Source organism: Mesitornis unicolor, unplaced genomic scaffold (genome assembly GCF_000695765.1).
Source record: "Mesitornis unicolor isolate BGI_N332 unplaced genomic scaffold, ASM69576v1 scaffold503, whole genome shotgun sequence".
NCBI lineage: Eukaryota > Metazoa > Chordata > Aves > Mesitornithiformes > Mesitornithidae > Mesitornis > Mesitornis unicolor.
Window position 1 is genome coordinate 24,573 of NW_010176702.1, and position 18,174 is coordinate 42,746.

The 18,174-nt window shown below is 40.3% G+C and overlaps 1 protein-coding gene across 1 annotated transcript in view; it reads left to right on the forward strand.

Annotated features, from left to right (window-relative positions):
* PDGFC (platelet derived growth factor C) overlaps positions 1-1,185 on the forward strand; it is a gene marked incomplete at its 5' end in the record, with an annotated part of 7,605 nt that extends 6,420 nt beyond the window's left edge. Inside the window, one exon of the mRNA XM_010181806.1 lies at positions 549-1,185. Within this exon, the coding sequence (XP_010180108.1) occupies positions 549-665 (117 nt within the window). The remainder of the gene's footprint in view (positions 1-548) is intronic.
* Positions 1,186-18,174: the final 16,989 nt, after the last annotated feature.

An 18,174-nucleotide genomic window follows, 5' to 3' on the forward strand; every position in this document is an offset into this window, starting at 1 on the left:
GGTTTTTTGTCAATTTTGTAAAGGGCTTGAGGTAAAAGCAAAAATAATAATTAATGAGTGGAATAAATGAAGAAATTCAGCTGAGCAAATCCTGTTTCTTCTGATAGGCTTCCTGCCATCCAGCGTGTTTCCAGTGCAGTCTAGCTCATTCATGTTTATAAATATTTAAAGGGTGAGTGTCACGAGGATGGAGCCAGGCTCTTCTCAGTGACAAACAATGATAGGACAAGGGGTAATGGACACAAGCTGGAACACAGGAGGTTCCACTTAAATTTGAGAAGAAACTTCTTCTCAGTGAGGGTGACAGAGCACTGGACCAGTCTGCCCAGAGAGGTTGTGGAGTCTCCTTCTCTGCAGACATTCAAAACCTGCCTGGACGCCTTCCTGTGCAACCTCATCTGGGTGTTCCTGCTCCGGCAGGGGGATTGGACTGGATGAGCTTTTGAGGTCCCTTCCAATCCCTAACGTTCTGTGATTCTGTGATTCATGCTCTAGGTGTGCAATGTAGCACTTGCTGTTTTCTTGATGCTTGGCTTCTTCTCCTTCAGGTTCTTCAGCTGAAGCCAAGGACCGGCGTCCGGGGATTGCATAAATCACTGACAGATGTGCCCTTGGAACACCACGAGGAGTGTGACTGTGTGTGCAAAGGGAATACTGAAGGATAAACGTGATATAATTGTGCTGTTTTCTTTCAAAGCACATTCAATCAATGGCTGATTCTATTATGGGGCTTGTGCATTATCTCCTTCTGTAATCTCAGTTGTTTGCTTTGGGGATCTTCCATCTTCAAGATTTACAGTGAGCTCTAAAGAGAGGAGAAGCCAAACTGGGATTACGCGTTGTGTGACAGCTCTGTTTGGAGGCCCAGTGAAAGGATGGGAGAAAGGCATCAATGAGGGATTTAAAATGTATGTATTGTTTTTGTTCCCCACAAGTTTCTTGACAATACATGGATTCATAATTTAGGAGTAAAAATAAAGTTAGAAGGCTCACGTCATGGAGACTTGATCCTGCTGGCTGTGTCGTTCCTACAGCTCCAGTACATCTGGCCTCTGGTTGAAAACACCTGAAATCTTTCTTTCTGTGTTCAACTACTCCTATGTACTCTAAACCGAAGCATTCTCTGTTGTACAAACTCGGGTTAAAACAGACTGTTGTGGTCCGAGTTAAACTTAATTTGTCTAATGCTGGTAGGAAGGACTGGATTTTCCCAAATGCTCTAGCAAAGCTCCTGCCTTTTAGAAAGAAGACTGGACAATAATGTGAGCTGAGGAAGCAAACATTGAAAAGAACGGCGCCTTTATTCTTACTACTACGGCTGATGATTTTTTGTTTGTTTATTATTTTTTATCGTGTACATTTTTATACTCTCCTTTTGACAGTATAACTATTTGCTTTTCTAAACTTGTTAAATATATCTATTTTTACCAAAGGTATTTAATATTCTTTTTTTATTACAACCTAGATCAACTATTTTTTAGTTTTGTGAGACTTTTAAAGCCAGATTGATACAGTTGGAGGAACAGAAATGTTGTTACAATGGGAAAGGAGCATGATTTCTCTGCAGTTTGTTGCTACACAGTGGAAAAAAATACAGTTTTTGACCTGAACGCACAGTAATAATAAACAGAGATGTGTGGATCAAGCTCTAAGCTTGCTAACTCGATGACACTGAAAATGTGAGAGACAGACGTTACTCTTAAGTGGTTTCAGAAGCTGAATTTAAAAATCCCCTCTCTCCGTTCTGGCCTTTGTTCCGGTAGAAAAGAAATGAGCATAGAGGGATGCATTCTGGCTTGTTTAACTCTTTAATTTCTTTAAAGTAGGATGATCTACAATGTAAGAAAAGAAGCCCAGTGGCTTGCAGCCTTCGTGATGCATCATGGTCATGAGAAGGCAGCCTTGTAAATGTTGAAGTGTATGGTTTTCCATTGACGGTTATAGCTGGTTAAGTACTGTTCACTCACAGGATCGTAACACTCTTCAGTACAGTCTGATGAACTATGGTTTTGTTCTTCTGTACGGTATATTCTTTAACCAATACACTTATCCCACCCTATGCAAATTGAAAAGGAAACAGTAAAGTATTTTGCTTGTAAAATGCTTTAACAATACGCCTAATTTCTTTTTTTTTTTTACTATTGGATTTTGCAGATTGTAATGAATCACCAAATAAAGTAATAATGCTAATTTTGGGAGAATAAATGTTTCTGTGTGGTTCCATGTTTGTATCTGTTCCATATACAATAACAGGAAAAGTTAGAGGGTGATTTTCTGCTTACCATTTTGAAAGTCAGCTATGAAAAAAAATCTTCTGTTACCAAGATTTCCACTTGCTTTATTAATTCTGCTTTACTGTAAACCCATGAGAAGAAAAAGGAGAAAGGAGGAGTGTGGTGATACATTGTATAATGTTCGAAATTGTGTGGATGTGAAGCTGTGAAATTGAGTTCTGTTGAAACTGTGGAGGTTTTTGCGAGTTGGTATCGCTTTCTGATAGCAGTTCTGGAAAATTCTCAGGTGGCTTCTGATTCTGTCTTAACTGGTCTGTTTAGACCTATCCTCAACCTTCTACTGAGTAAGAAAAATATCTGGTGTAAATGTGGCATGTAATTAACCAATCTGAACATTAACCCTGTATCAGAATGCAGAAGTATGGTCACACAAAAGACCTAGTTTACTTGAATTTTGAGTCTGACCAGAATGAAGTGTTTTGCAGGGATGTTGGGGAGGTGCTGTTTTGCATTAATATTGGGCCTTTTTTGTGATTTCAAGAGCTTTTGAAAAGCAAATTGAGATAAAAGGAGAAATCATAACTTCTGGCATCATAATTCAGTAGAAGAATTGAAAAATGTAATTCTGTGACAGAGATTTCTGCTACAGGAAATGCAAGAGGTCTCATCCTTGCCAACCAAGCGAAGCAGTGCAGGGTGCAGCCGTCCTGCTTCGTGCTCCCTCCTCCCACCCAGCAGTGGGTGACTTCTGCTGGGGGTCTGGTGGGACGGACCCGGGCTTGGTCTGGAGATCCTGCTGAGTTCACCGTGGTCTCTGCACTCCAGAAGAGTGTTTAAAATGTTTCGAAGGTGTCCTCCTGGCAGTGCAGGGGAGCTGCTGCCACAACAGTAAATCACGATGGTGACCTCCCCTTGGCGGGAAAGGTAAAAAAGGCGGGAAGAGGCGAAGACAGGTGAGGGAGCTGGGGGGTACAGGCCAGGCCAGGGCCACTGAGGGGAAATACAGCAGAAAAGGGCAAGAGAGAAAGAGTGCTGATGACTGCAGTCTCCTAATTTGCTGACAGCTCCTAATTAGCTGACAGCTTCCCCATGGTGAGGCCTGTGTCTCCTTGACACCTTCTTCCCTGAGGAGGTTTTGTCAGACCCAGGTGCAAGGCTCTCCTCAGCAGCTGGTGGGGATGGTGCCAGGGACAGGGACACCATGTCCCTGGGTTTAATTGGACGTTGCTGGTATTTGGTCTTAAACTTTGAAAAATATACTTGATATAAAACTTCCAAATTGCACATAAGCAGTGTACTAATCGTATATAGTTTTAGCATAAAGGGATCATTTCACGCTATACTTGCAGAAACAATTGCCTATCTTTACCTCTCCTAATTTGCTTAAAATTCCCCCACTGAGAGGTTTAAATTTCTTCCTCTCAAGATTTTCTTACTCAAAGGTGAAATTTCTTAGTCAGGTGTTTCTGAGGAGCATTAATTCTTGCAACTTGGAGGTGAACTGAGGCTTGTTATACCCGCAGTTACACCCAGTGTTCGCTAAATGCTCTTCTGAGGGCTTTGTTTCATTACTATTATTTATATTCTGTTGTTTCTAAGAAAAAATGTGGTAAAAACTAACTGAAGATACTAATCATGAATTACTAACAAGCAAACGATGGTGCCTTTCACATTTACAGGTCATCGCAGCTGAATGCCAAAGATGCTGCATGTGTAGAAAAAGATTGGCAAAAGTGAGTAAAAAAAGCCCATGATTTTCAATGTGAAATAGGAGTTGCAAGCTTTGATCTTATGTCTTTGTGGAGATTTTTTAAGTTGTTGCTGTCTATTTTAAGCCATGAGTTGCTGAACTGCATTAATGTAAGCAGCAGTGTTTGGGAACAGAGAGGGAATTACTCTTTCCAGTGGGCCTAAGCAGTGGAAACAGCTGAGTGGAATAAAGTAGCTCCTGTAAAGAGACAAAGTCCAAATAGTGTAGGCTGCATTTTGTAGGTTTTATCATATTCCCAATAAATGGCTTTGGCTAAAAGTACTTATTCCCCTCAGAGGAATAGGTGGGGAGCTGCTGACTGATGGTGAGCCTTGTTTTCATGGATTCTGTAGATATTCACATTCCTGGAACCCTCCTGTCAGCCGTGGCCGGCATGGGAGTGATGTGGAGCAGCACCAAAACTTTAGTCACCAAGGGCGTTAACTGCAGATCTGTTGGCTTTTGAACTCTTTTAAGTTTCCTTGCTCTTTGTCTGCCTGGTTGCACAGGCTTACAGCTGCTTTTCAGTAGAAGAGCAGAAAAAAAAATATGGATGATACAATAGGGTGTGTGGAGGAGAAAGACAGACAGAAGCATAAAGCTACCTTATTTAATAGCTTCTGCATCGGCTAATGTAAGATGTTACCTGATTTCCTTTCTAATGGAGGACTGTGTTGAAACTCATAAATTTGCAGTTCAGATACCAGCTGCTTAAACAGTCTCATTTTGATTGCACCAAACTCTGTAAATAAAAATTGGTAACGTTTACTTTCTGTTTGACTTCAGTAGTGCTACTGTTAAGAGCTCTCCTATAAACCGCATAGAGAAATGCTAAAAGAATCACAATTGCAAGATTCTCATTCAAACCAGGCTCTGAAGCTGAGTAGACCAAGTTAGTTTTCTGATGCTGCTTCTGACATGATACAATATTTAAATTAGTTTGAGTAAGTTTGCTCTTCATACTGTTTTTTTTGCATGGGATGCTCTATCAGGCAAGTTGCCTTTCAAATCCATTTTATGCACCTTTTAAATCCAGGGACAGTGTTTTGATTTGTCTGCCAAAATCACAGGGTAGAAGTTTGCTCCTCATTTCAGCATAAATTGGACAAAGCTTTTTAGAGAAGACAGTCTGCCTGTTGCCTCACTGGAACTCCCCTAAACTGTTGAAAGAAAAATAAGCTTACAGCTCAGTCATGGGAGGAAGATGACAGCTTTTTTGAAAATATGATTCAGAGCTTGTAAGCTGGATTCCTGCTCTGAATCACGCTCTGTGTCAGTCTTCATTGAGCTCATCTGTCTTCATCGAGTGCAAAGTCTGGCCCTCCTAGCTGAGGCAGCTCCATTAAATGTGTGAGGTTAATCAATTGGGATACCCCATTTACAGAACTGTTTTCTGAACAAAACATCTCTTTCTCAAAAAAAGGTGACTTGTCTACCATACAGCATCTTTATGCTTGTGTGGCTTCTTGGAGATACTAAGCAGGCTTTTGATACAGCTACAGTGAGGAGGTGCTAGGCAGAAATTGGCTTTTTGAGGGCTTCATGAAGTCATAGCAGGCTTTACAGTGCTGAAGGGCATGTGGAATTCAAATGTACTAAATTCCACCATTCTTCTCCAGACAGTACATGGCCCATGTGCAAAGCCTCCAATATAAGTCTGTTTACCTGTGACCCATTTAGTTGAAGGTAAGTGTTGAAAGACAGTGAATCTCTGAGCTATAAGAAAGCTTTTTCATCCAAAGACTTAAGCAACTAAAGCTCTGATTCATGCAGTAAACCATAACAACGATTTCATTCCATGTTATGTTGTGTAGTTAAATCTCGAAGCTTAAGCACAGATTTCTGATACAGGCAGAAACAATCACCTTTTGGCTGTGGGGGCAGGGTGAGAGGGAAACCTTTCTTGGGTGTTTTGTGGCATCTGGCTCTTTGGGGAGCAGTCTGAGAGGTGTGATCCGAATGTGGTCCTTGGCCATGGGCTGGCTTGCACTTAGCTGGTTATCCACTATGGAGGATTAAGCGTCTCTCTCTGCATAAGAAAACAAGCAAAAGGTCTGTGTTGCTTTAGACCAGATACTCATCTCATTCAGCTTCTTGTCTCTATTCAAGGCAATGGTCGGTGTTTATGGAAGGCTACAAGTACACTATGCAACACGCTTGCGTCCATCATGAAGTGTTCAGTAAAAGCAGTAGCGTCATGTAGATTATTGATTTTGGAATTACAAAAAATAAGTTCCTAGTTGTTCTTTTACAAAGGACTGTTAATGTGCTATATATACTGTCCTATATGTTTCATTATACTTAAGGCATTAGCTTGGGCAATCTTTTCTCATACATTTGGCGTACTCTGCTTTTCTTTCATCAGTGTCATATAAATTAAAATTTTAGCAGGTTTTTTTAAAACTGATTCTGGTTTTACTATTGCTAGCAATAATTCAAGCAGTATTAAAGGCAGACTTTAAAGTATTGCCATCTCTAAACAGAGATGAGTTGTTAACACCTCAAATAAATGACAAAATTGTGGCCTAAGCCACAATGGAAATTTGTGGCTGTGAGGAATTCCTTTCAGTCACCTTGGCAATTTTATATTTCCAGATTTTAGCAGTGTGGTACATTAGTGCCAATGTAATATAGCTCTCTTTCTACTTGTAAAAATGAGGATTTATTCCATGCAATTTGTGAAACTAAGCCAGACAGCTAAATTAAGAGGCTGATGAAGTGAGGACGGGATGAGCAGGCAGTGAGGTGGATTGAAATCTGGCTGAGCGGTCAGGCCCAGAGGTGGTGGTCAGCAGAGCAAACTTTAGTTGGAGACCAGTAATTAGCGATGTACCCCCAGGGTTGATAGAGGCTCTGATCCTGTTCAACATCTTCATTAATAATCTGCATGCTGGGGCAGAGTGAGTGCACCCTCCACAAATTTGCAGATGACACAAAATTGGGAGGAGTGGCTGATGTACCCGAGGGTTGTGCTGCCATCCAGAGGAGCCTTGGCAGGCTGGAAAAATGGGCTGGCAGGAACCTCATGAGGTTCTACAAGGTGAAGTACAAAGTCCTGCATCTGTGGAGCAGCAACCCTCAGCACCAGTATGTGCTGGGGTCCTCCCAGGTGCAAAGACTGAGAGAGCTGGGACTGTGCAGCCTGGAGAAGAGAAGGCTTGGGGGAATCTCATCCATGTGTACAAAAACCAGGAGAGAAAGTGCAAAGAGGACAGCACCAGGCTCTTTTCAGTGGTGCCCAGTGACAGGACCAGAGGCAATGGGCACAAACTGAAAAGCAGGACGTTCCCTCTCAGCACAAAGAAACACTTTCTTACTGCAAGGGTGACTGGGCATTGGCATAGGTTGTCCAAAGAGACCGTGGAGGCTCCCTCCTTGTAGATATCCAAAAGCTGTCTGGACATGGCCCTGGGCAGCTGGCTCTTGGTGGCCCATCTTGAGCAGGAGGGTTGGACCAGACGATTTCCAGAGGTCTCTTGCAACCTCAGCCATTCTGTGATGAGCACACATACAATTTCCACCAACATTAAATCTACATTTTGACACCGAGATGTTCAAATTGTCATAGAATTAAGAATTGATAAGCACAGTCAGGTATTTCATTACACCGTAAAGTATATACCTAAGTGTCAAATTGCATCGTAATGTTTGCGATCTGATAGATGACAAATTCTTTTACTTTAGTTTCTCCCAGAGCAGGCTTCTGAGGGTTCTTATCTGCTTTGTTAATCATTACTTTCAATTTAAAAACTGAAGATAAGGTTGCGAAGTAATCATATGTTATTTGATAGGAAAAGGCCCATATCTAGCCCAATATCCTGTGTGAAATCACACCTTTATTTTTCAAGTAAGTTCAAGTTTCTTGTTTAAGTGATAGCCTTTGAAGTCTTACCGAATGACTTACCTAATAGTCCTCTTGCACCACAGGAAGCAGGGTCAGGGACCGATAGATTTAAAAGTTAACTGTGGAAAGGATCTACTTCTTTGAAGACCGACTCATCCTTGTTAGACTGTTTGAGAGAATATGTAAAGGCAAACTACATCATCTTAGTCTCTTCCTGGAAAAAAAAAGAAAGAGGAAAGAAGAGATAGTTAAACTATCCTGACACTTACAAATTCTGTTTGCCCCATGGGACTGTGAAACAACAAACACAGTACTTTTTTAAGCGATGCTGCTGTTCCCCTTTGCCCATGCTGCAGGGTGGCACTTCAATCAGTAAGGGCAGCATTCTTAAAGATCTTCTATATAAATAATTTACTTTATAAAGTACCTACATTAACATATCGCTGCTATACCAAGCGCACTCGATCATGTCAAACCATTTTGTGTAGTGGGGTGAAATTGTAGCCTTAAGTATGGTAGCTTATTTTTCAACTCTTTTAAGCAGTCTTAACAGATTTTAGAATTTTGGCTCGTAGTCTCCTTGAAGGTCTCTCTGAGTGATGGCTGCAGTGAAAAATTTATTCTCTGTGACATGTGGGACAGTTTTAGGCAGTGAGGTCATTAAAGCACTCTTATTTAAATGCAAGAGAAGAGGCCAAGCACAGATTTATTTTTAAGTTTCAGGAAAACGGCTAGAGAAATCATTCCCTATTGGCAGAAAGTGGCCTCCCATTCCTCAGCTAGGATTATTTTGTCTCTTAAAACTCAAACTTCCTTCCCTCTCATAGGAAAATGTAAGATGATTAAAATAAGGACCCTATAATCTAATATTTAGCTTTATTCACTTTCATGTATTCTTTCTGTACGCGTCTTTCTGCAATACAAGCAGTGAACCTGGACTGCCTGAGCATTTTCTTCCTACTTCAAGCTGTGCTAATGGGCCTCAGAAAGTAGAAACACTCAGTCTTTTTGGATGTTTCAGATCAGAGTCAGTGCAGTTAAGATACAGAATCAGTAAGAAGTGATGAGCAGATAGTTCATGCAAATAAGAAAGCTCAGGATCTCTACAGACAGAAAATGAAAGAGCCAGAGGAATTCTTTTTTACAGAGACAAACTTAAGCTAAGCATTTAGCATCTGCTGTGCTGTCTTTGCCATCCTGCCATCAGAAAGCGTACATCATCGGGCTGAGCTGTGGTTCCTGGTGGTATGCCGCACCTGTAACGGTGGGTCGAGCCAGTGCACTTCATTTTGTATCAGTGCTAGTGACAAGTGCATCCAAGGTCCATTATAACTCATGGTATTAATAACTCAGGGTATTAATTTGCCCTAATTTGCTCAGTTGCCAAAACCTGATTGTTTTCAAAGGCAGCGTAAAGAGGGTGCAGGAGGAAGAGCGGGCAATGCTGACAGCACCTGTCAATCACTACTTGCTGCTGGCAAATGCAGGCTTGGACACGGAGGGTTTGAATTCTGACTCCTGAGACAGTGAAACGAAGAGGGGCTTCAGTGGGACTAAGCTGTGCTGTGCTTCTTGTGGTGGGGAAATATTCACAGACCTGTCAGGAAAACAGCTGCTTTTGGAGTTGAATGGCAAAGATCGTAGTTCAGAGACATCAGGGAGTTTGGACTGTGGGAAAAGAGTGTGGAGGGGAAGGCTTCAGCCTGGACATGCCACCCCATCCATGAAGCACTGGATGGGGTGGCATTGGATGGTTACTGGATGGTTACTTCCATCTTGAAGATATGCAGTAGTGGGAGTTTCTACCACCTGGATATCTGAAAATACTTGATTTTGTCATGATACACAAGCTTCTGACTCTGGGTTGCTGCACCTGTGTGTTGACCAAGTAAATTAAAAAGTGAACTTTTCTATAGTTACAGCAATGCTGTTTGATGCATGGGTCTTATCAGTGACACTGTTACAGAGGAGGAGGTTGGGAGGGTTCATGATGTCTGTAGGCACAAACCTGGGTAGAAACATTTTGTCCCGCACGAGCAGGTTCACTTTGGAGAGGGTAAGCTGTGATTCTTGAAGGCCTGGCCAATGTGTTGTTTCCTTGGCTTGAAAAGCTATGTACTGGGTACCTGCACTGCAGCAAGGGAAAAGCAAACACCTTCTGTAGCAGATTCAAGCTGACTGGGGAATGTGCAGTTCACGGATTAAAAAGAGAAGTGCGTTGTGTTTAAAGTCAATGAAGCAAATACTCCAACTGTTCCCCTTTCCTGTTGTGTTTTTCCTGTTATCTGCAAAGCATAGAGGAAACCATTGCGAGGTGGAGCAGGGATTTGGAGAGGTTGTCTGCTGTTTTCTGAAAAGCCATTCAGGAGTGTAAGGCCAGGAGCTGGTTGTGGTTGCACGTGGCTGAGGAAGTCTTCAAAAGACTGAGCATTTGCTCAAAAGATGCTCAAAAAACCTAGGATCAGGCCTGTAATACAAGTTTCTGAGACTTGAGCAACAGGCTAATATTTAAACAGAAAAATTGTTTGAATCTATTTGCTATTCCCTAATTCTTGTAGCATGCATTCTTCAGCTCCAGTCTCTTATTATTCAATCTTTCAGATCCTAAACCTCTGCAGAGGGAGTGAGCTGCTGCAATTGCTGTTTATGTGACATGAGTCTAGCAAGCGGGAAATTAACTTTTGGAAAATGCTGTCTTGGGTACATCTCACAGCAATCTTCTCCCGCTGTGCAATCAAGAGTACCTTTACTTTGAAAGTTTAGTCTTCTGTTTGCAGTGCTAAGTTCCTTGGTGTTCCCTTAGCCTATTGTGCTTGATGTCATTCTTACCGTGGGTGTAATATTTTCAGTAATGGGAGGCGTTATATTTAATTTTTTACTGCTTTAAACTTCTTATTGGAGCTCCAGTAAAGTTGTTTACCAGAGGTGCATACTGTGAAGTACATGTTCCTGAGCTTTCCATGGGTGAAATAGATTGCTTCATGTGGGAAGAAGAGGAAAATAATGTGATGCAGTCGTTCTGCAAGAGATCTTTAAAATTACTTTTTATATTTATTGTGGAAAATTCAGCTTTTTACCGAAAGTTAGAAAACTTTGACACATCTATTATTTTTTTTTTTTTTTGCCTAATACCTTTGTCCATTTCAAAGACATTAAAAGAGAACTTAAGACCGTTTCCAAGTAATGTGCAGATACCCAGATCATCTTATTTTCTTCTGCTTTTAAGACGTGGATGGTGTCCCATCAAAAAGTTTGTCGGCAGCTCAGTTTCCCACATGGTCTCCTATGGAAGTATCTGCACAGTGCTTAGACCAGGAGTGCACTTTTACAGTAGGAAAATGGTGTCTTTTCTTATTAGCCTGAAAAAGGAAGAATTGCCCAAATTCATACTGAACTTTGCTCAATGTACTCTCTGCCAAGGTTTCAGTCGTACTGTTATGAGCTCCAAGTGGTTTTAAAATTGAGTTTTCTTTGATGATAGAGGTGTATTCTAAACTAAAATGTGCACATATTTTTTATCTTGTGATATTCCAGAAACACCTTTAACGAACCAACAGATAAATAGGTTATATGGTGATGGTACTTACTTCTGGCTTTTTCAGGACTGTTTCTGAAATAACTGGGAGAATTTTATACTTCTTAGTCTTATTCATAGACATGACAAATGCTTCTTTCTAACCTAAAACACCTAATAGCATTCAGATGTTTTTTCTGAATATCTTTTTCTTCTTTCTCATTCCTCATATTGCAAGAAATCCCAATTTGTCCTTGTTTTGGCAGCTACAACTGTAGAAACTTATCAGTGAGGATATAAAATTTAAGGCTTATTATCTAAGATGATGTAATTCAAAAAAGGCCTAAAATTACACTGAGTTTAAATATAATATGAAATTATTAATGTGGCTTCAAATTGGCACTGGCTTATTGAAAGTCTCTGGGGTCTGGTATTGACGTTTCAAAATTAAAATGAATACTTCTTGATATGTATATGTGCATTTCCTTATTTGTGCATTCATAGGCTAAATTTTGTTCATTTATTGTAAAAAAATCCCTGGTTGTGTGTGTGTCTGTTTCAGCTGTTACCTTTTATATGAAATCAGCTCTGTCTTCCTACCATGTATTCTGGTGTGTGATATATATACACATATATATATACTTGCTATGCTGTCTTTCCCTTCTTGTTGGTAGTTTCACAAAAACAAAAAGCACACGAATATTAACAGAGGAAAGAATGCTAAAGAAGGCAAATTACATGGAAAGTAATGTCTCAAACATAGAAGCCTTCAGTGCTATATATTTTACACTTAATGCAGTGACAGCAGGAAAGCTGCTGCCTGCCCTCAGTCTAATTACCATGGGCTTTATAGCTCTTACAGCACCTGGTTTCTTCTCTCCTTTCAAGGTGAGGATTTCTGAAGTCAATCCGTAAATCCAGCAAGAATTAACTCAAAAGCTTTGGACACTGCTTTGTTCCTGTGCAGCATCAGATTTGCTGCTGTCACAGTGAGTAGAAGGGCCCGTAAGGTAGAGCAGCAAGAGGTTGGTGCATCCGCTCTCAGGCCATTTATGACATTTAATCCACTTCTGCAGACATGCAGGGACTGTTTTCTCCTTCATCCTCCACTCTAATTGTAGAGTCTCGTTTTTCAAACTGGGACCAAAGCATAATTTTGGAACAGACATGGGTTTCGGGGGGATTAAAAAACCAACAAAAAACCAACCACCTAGTCTTCTTCCACAGAAAGAATCTGAGTGGTAGTGCCTTAAATTACAACAGGAAACAAAACAAACAAAAAAACCCAAACAACCCAAACCAGTTTTATATGTTTTAAAATTCAAATGTACTGTTTCAGATATCAGTAGTATCACTGCGACAATGTTACGCTGTGAGTCAATAACATTGTGACTTAATCAGAAATAAAGTGGGATGTGCAGTATTTATAGAGACAAGTTAGGAACTCCTAAAACCAAGATTTTATAATGGAAGTGTTGACACAAGCTTAATTCTGCGGGCAAAATAAATTCCATTATAGTATTCGTTATAGGAGTTTCCAGTCCTTTTATAGACGATGGAGTCTCTGGAAAGCAAATGGAGTAAAGAATAACTAGGCTATCACACAAACTCCTCACTGCAATGACTTCTTAGAAGTGGTGTATGTTTTGAGAGTGTTACTTTTGTTTCCAGGAATCTTATTTTCTCAGGAGACGTTATCTTTTTTCTTCTCTCTTCCTTGTTTTGCCTTGAACTTATTGTCAAACAAACCTATATAAAGTAATTTTCTTGGTGATTTCGCTAAGTCACAAGAAAAGTAGAAATTTCAAGAACATTCAAGTGAGTCTGCTAAATTAATGTGGCACCAGTCATATGTTTTTTTTTATCCCTTGTTTGACTGATGAGGAAGCTCATGATTAGGAAGCTGATGAAAGGTAAATTCCAGAGGCTGAAGTAAACCAGCCTGCTTTTGGAAGTTGTGTAAGGCCACATCCACAAAAGCATTCAGCATCAGCTCCCCGGTGTTAGTTACTTGGTGTTATTCATCCATTTAGTGAAGGGGCAAGGTGGAAAAAGGCCAGTTAGGTCTGACCATATGATGTCAGTGCAGCCACTGGTTTGGGTTTGAAACAGCGTAACTACATTAATGTGATGCCACATCTGAGCTTATACAACCAGAGGTAGTGCTTGTAAACTGTGTTTGTACAAAGAGGGGAGATGGGTGGTATCCTTTCCTGATGCTTTTAATTCCCAGAGTTCCCTTTTTTAGCAGATATGCCAAGAAGTTACTCAGGGAGTCCTGGGCTATAAATAATGATCTTTTACACTGAGGATACGAGAAGTGGAAGAGTGATGAGATTTTCAGATGATTGGCCTGATAGTGAAGCTGCTCAAGCTGTGAGATTTCCTCAATGTAATTAGGGACAGACAGCTGACAATCTGTGAGTTGCACATGCAGGCCATCTTCATCTGAATAGCACTTGTATTTTTCTGACAGCAAGTAGAGCATTTCTTTCACCTTTCCATAATACATCTCCCTTGCCCATTTATGTTCACTGACCAATAAAAGTACACCAGAAGTAATATGCATGTTGTGATTGCACTGTAAAGAAGCAATAACCAGCAGAACATCCAGCAAGTATATCTCCATGGACGTTTCTGCATATTCCTTTGTCATCAACTGCTAATGTTATACTACTGAAATTTCAGGGGACGGTGCTTAAATATGTATTTATTGGTTTAACACATGCTAAAGCTTGAAGGTCACAGTATTTTCAATCAGTGTATTCAGTTTATTAATGAATATAGGGATATTACAACAGTACCCTTCAAGCTACTTAAGGCCAGGCCTCTTTGGAGACTGAGTCAGTGAAGTGTTTGTCCCTGTTGCATATGTATGTTACGCTGTCAGATTTCTTAGGGCTGATTGCTCATCTGCCCGTATCTTAGGAAATGCATAGGAGAGCAGTCTAAAAAGATAAAATCTAGAAAGGAGAACTATTTCAGCTGAAAAATGGTCTCAGTGGAAAGTCTGGGAAGGAAACAGTAGTTCTAAAGAAATGTTCTCTTTGACTGGGTGCTATAACCTTGATCCGCGCTGTGGTACATGTTTCGGTGAACCACTTAAAGGAAAAAACAACACAGGAAGCTGACTGAATAATGCATGTGTCAGATTCTCTTTCTGTTTATTTGTTTGCCTTTTGTGGAGAGAAAATCCTGAGTGTAGGGGGACAGGGGAGATTGATACCCTAAGGCAACTGAGAGGAAGCTTTAATAACCGTAAAATGCCTAGGACAAATTTTACGCAGGTATATTATATTTTAATAATTGATATCATCAGTGAACACATAGGAATTTTTAAGTGACATTCAGTAAGTTAATACCTGAATAGATTATTTAGGTAAGCGTGCATGTGAATGTGGTTTGCAGAAGTTTTTATCACTCTTAATTTTATGTCCATAGAAATGAAATTCCTTTTGTAAGGAACCAGAATAGGCCAGTACTGCAAATCATGCACATACTTTATGTTGCAATTGTGATAATGAAATGAAGGGTTTAGTATTTGTAATTGATTTATTTACAGTTAACATTTACTTACCTATTTAAAATGGAAAAGTTTTTTCTCTCTTTAAAATGGGAAAGTTACTCAGAAGTAAGATATAGGACAAGTCTTAAGAGAAATGGAGGAATTACACTTTTCTAAATTGAGTCAATGCTCATTCCATTATGTTGTGAAGAGATTGGAATTATTATAGACTTTGATCTGAAAACTCTATTTGCAAACAAGAATTTGATAAGAATTTCTGATGGATTTTTTTTTTCCCTTTCTTCTTGCACTTATTTTTATCACTCCTTAGGAGAAATTACATTTAGAGAAGAGAAAAACCTAATTATAAGGGCTTCTAGCTTCAGGGGTGAAAAATGCTTTAACCATTCCGAGTTATGATTAGATTCTGCGGCGCCTACATGATACATCAGTGCCATGCCAGTGCCTTTTCCTATCAAAGTGGTTATACCAGAGATCACTGATTTCTTCTGACTGCAGTATCTCAGTATGCAACCCCGACACTGAAAATCCCACCTACGCCAAAAACTTAATAGAATATCTGACTCATGCGTAACCACCACCAGCAGGCATTAGATGCGAACGCTTCCTCCACAATTCTATTTACAGATTTACATGGGTTTGAGGAAACTGGATGGAAAGCACAGGATCTGTACTGCAGTTTCTTAAATTTCCCTTCTAGAGAACATCAATATGCAATATAAATAATTAGTGCCACGTAACAATCATCACGTTTGTGCTTGTGTGGCATTTCATGCCCAAGAATAGCATCAAATTAAGACTAAATGTTTGATTGTTGAAATAACAGTTATTCACATCCTTTTAAGATGTGGTGTGTCATCGGGTGAGTCATAAAATCCTTCGTTTTGCATCTGTTTTCTACAGGGAAAATTATTAGAATTATTAGTGTCAGCATGGTGGAGGTATTGTTATTTTGTAAGTCACTGAAATGAAGTTTATCTGCATCTGTTTGTTGGGTTTTATTTATTGTGGCTCATCCCTGTAATACCAGAACATCTTGCACACTAAATTAATAGGAAAATCTTACTTGGACCTTAAAAAATTCAAATACTCTTGACTGTTCCAGAACTCGTTATTTTTCGCATTGTTTTCGTAGGGCAGGGAGACAGGGTCTTCACATGGTGGCAATAAATGCAGCACGTGAGTTGTGAGTGCCACTGATGTTGGCAAGGCTTTTTCAAAGGCTGTACAGTGTTTTCTAAGCATGGTCAGGTCTAGATCTGCCTGCTGCCTTCTGACAGAGGCTTTGCTTTGTTCCTTGCACATGGGAGTATTGATATTGCTGCTTACAACCATGAATCCACCTTGATTTGTTGTGAAAACAGACAGTAGTCTAACTAAGGTTCACACCTCTAGTGCTTTACCAAGATATTTATTGAAACTCTTCAAAGTTTCTGTAGCTGCTTATCCTGAGGTGAAAGAGATTCAAGGCAGTTACTGACACCAAACTTCCCAGGTCAGTTTTAAATTGCTTGTAAGGATTATGTATGGGTTTTGGTGAACCTCTTTATACTGAAGAATTCTTGCAGCTCTGTGCTCTATAAAGCCTCTATTAATGGAAGAATGGGTTTTTAAGGTTGTCTACTCTGTGTCCTTCTCTCCTGGTGTTTTGGACTGCATCCCAAGTGATTGATGCTACAGTAGTAGCTGTCACACACCTGTCTGTTATATCAAGTGTTGGGGTTTTTTCTGTGCTTGTTTGTTACCAGCAAATTGTGAAGGAATGAAAAAACCTCTCATATGGGGTCACTGCTTTTTATACAAAAGTTCATAGCATCTTCCCCTGCCACTTTACTTCCATCTTTTTGCTCCCTGTGTCCTCTTACTTCCCCAAAAGCTGCTCAGTGTGCACGGACTGCTACCCGTCTGTTGGTAACAGCTGGGCACTACTGCATTTGGTCTCCAGTTCTGTCCCCAGTGACTCTCTCCTAATGCTCAGTTCTGATCTGAGTTTCTTAAAGAGCTTCACTGTCAGCAGCTCATCGTCACCGGCACATTTCACGTGTGTGCCAAGAGCTTTCTTCTGCCAAAGCTTACAGATGGGCTCAGCTTAACATACATGAGTAGACCTACTACAGCGATGAGGCCACTTATGTACATGGACTGCCTCTATAAGCTTTTGAAGAAAGTTACTTAAGAAATTATGTGAACATAGATGGTTTTATACACTGCATTGTTCTTTGTAAGGACCGCTGCTGCGAGTGAGGCAGCTTGTCTGGCTCATGTTGCTTACTGGAAGATACCCAGAGCCTTGCGTTATCTGTCTGCGCTTTCACACAGATCTTCGTCTTGTCCACGCATGCAGATAAGAGAGGCGTGCCTCCTTGCTGATCAGGTATTTCAGAGAGCTCTGCAAGGTGGATGGGCACTGTTCAGAGCTATTCTCATGTCACACATACCATGGACCTCCATATCCAAGGATCTGGGGGATCTCTGGGCAACTCCACCTACCCACCCCATGTTAAAAAGCTCATGTTCTGCTGACATACATGATTAATAGCACTCTCCTACCTCATACCTGGTGTCCTCAGGCACTTTGCAAAAGGAGAAATGTATCTTCTGTCCCATTTTTCTTAAGAAACAGTGAGGTTTTCTTTTAAATATTTTCCATTTTTTTCCCAAGACTTAAATCTTTTGCAATCTTTTCACCTACAAATGTTCTGTAACCCTTAACTTATTAAAGATAGTTTGGCCCTGCTTGCAGTCAAATCCTCTATTGATCCTTTTGCTTTGGAAATAAATGTTCATGTCACCTAGGCATGACCAAATACAGTTACTGTCTGCTCAAACAGTGAGCAGAGTGGATTGGATAGACTTGTTCACTTTACCATTTCTGGAGCAGAGTATTCTTTCGAGGCCACCAGACATAACAGCAAACAGATCACTTTGTAATGACAATATGGCCAAGGATTGGTGACCCTAAGTTCTATCTTTGGGTCAGTAAGGTTTCCAAGGAAGGTCCTGTGTTTTCCTTGGTCCTGTTATTGCAGATTGCGCTGTTAATGCATCTATAAAAATACCTATTAATAGCAATGATGAAAAGCGAGTGTATAACTGTCCTCCAGTGCTTTCAAATATTCATCATACTCTGAAACACATTCCCAGAAGCCTTTAATTTTAAAGCATTATTGGCAGAAATCCATTTGTTGCCTCCTTTTGCTGCCTTTAACATCATTTCTTTAGCACTTTTATGCATTTGGTCTTTGTAAGTCTTTATAAGCTACTAGGTGTCCACCAATATTTTGAGGCCTAACCTAAGATGGCTCA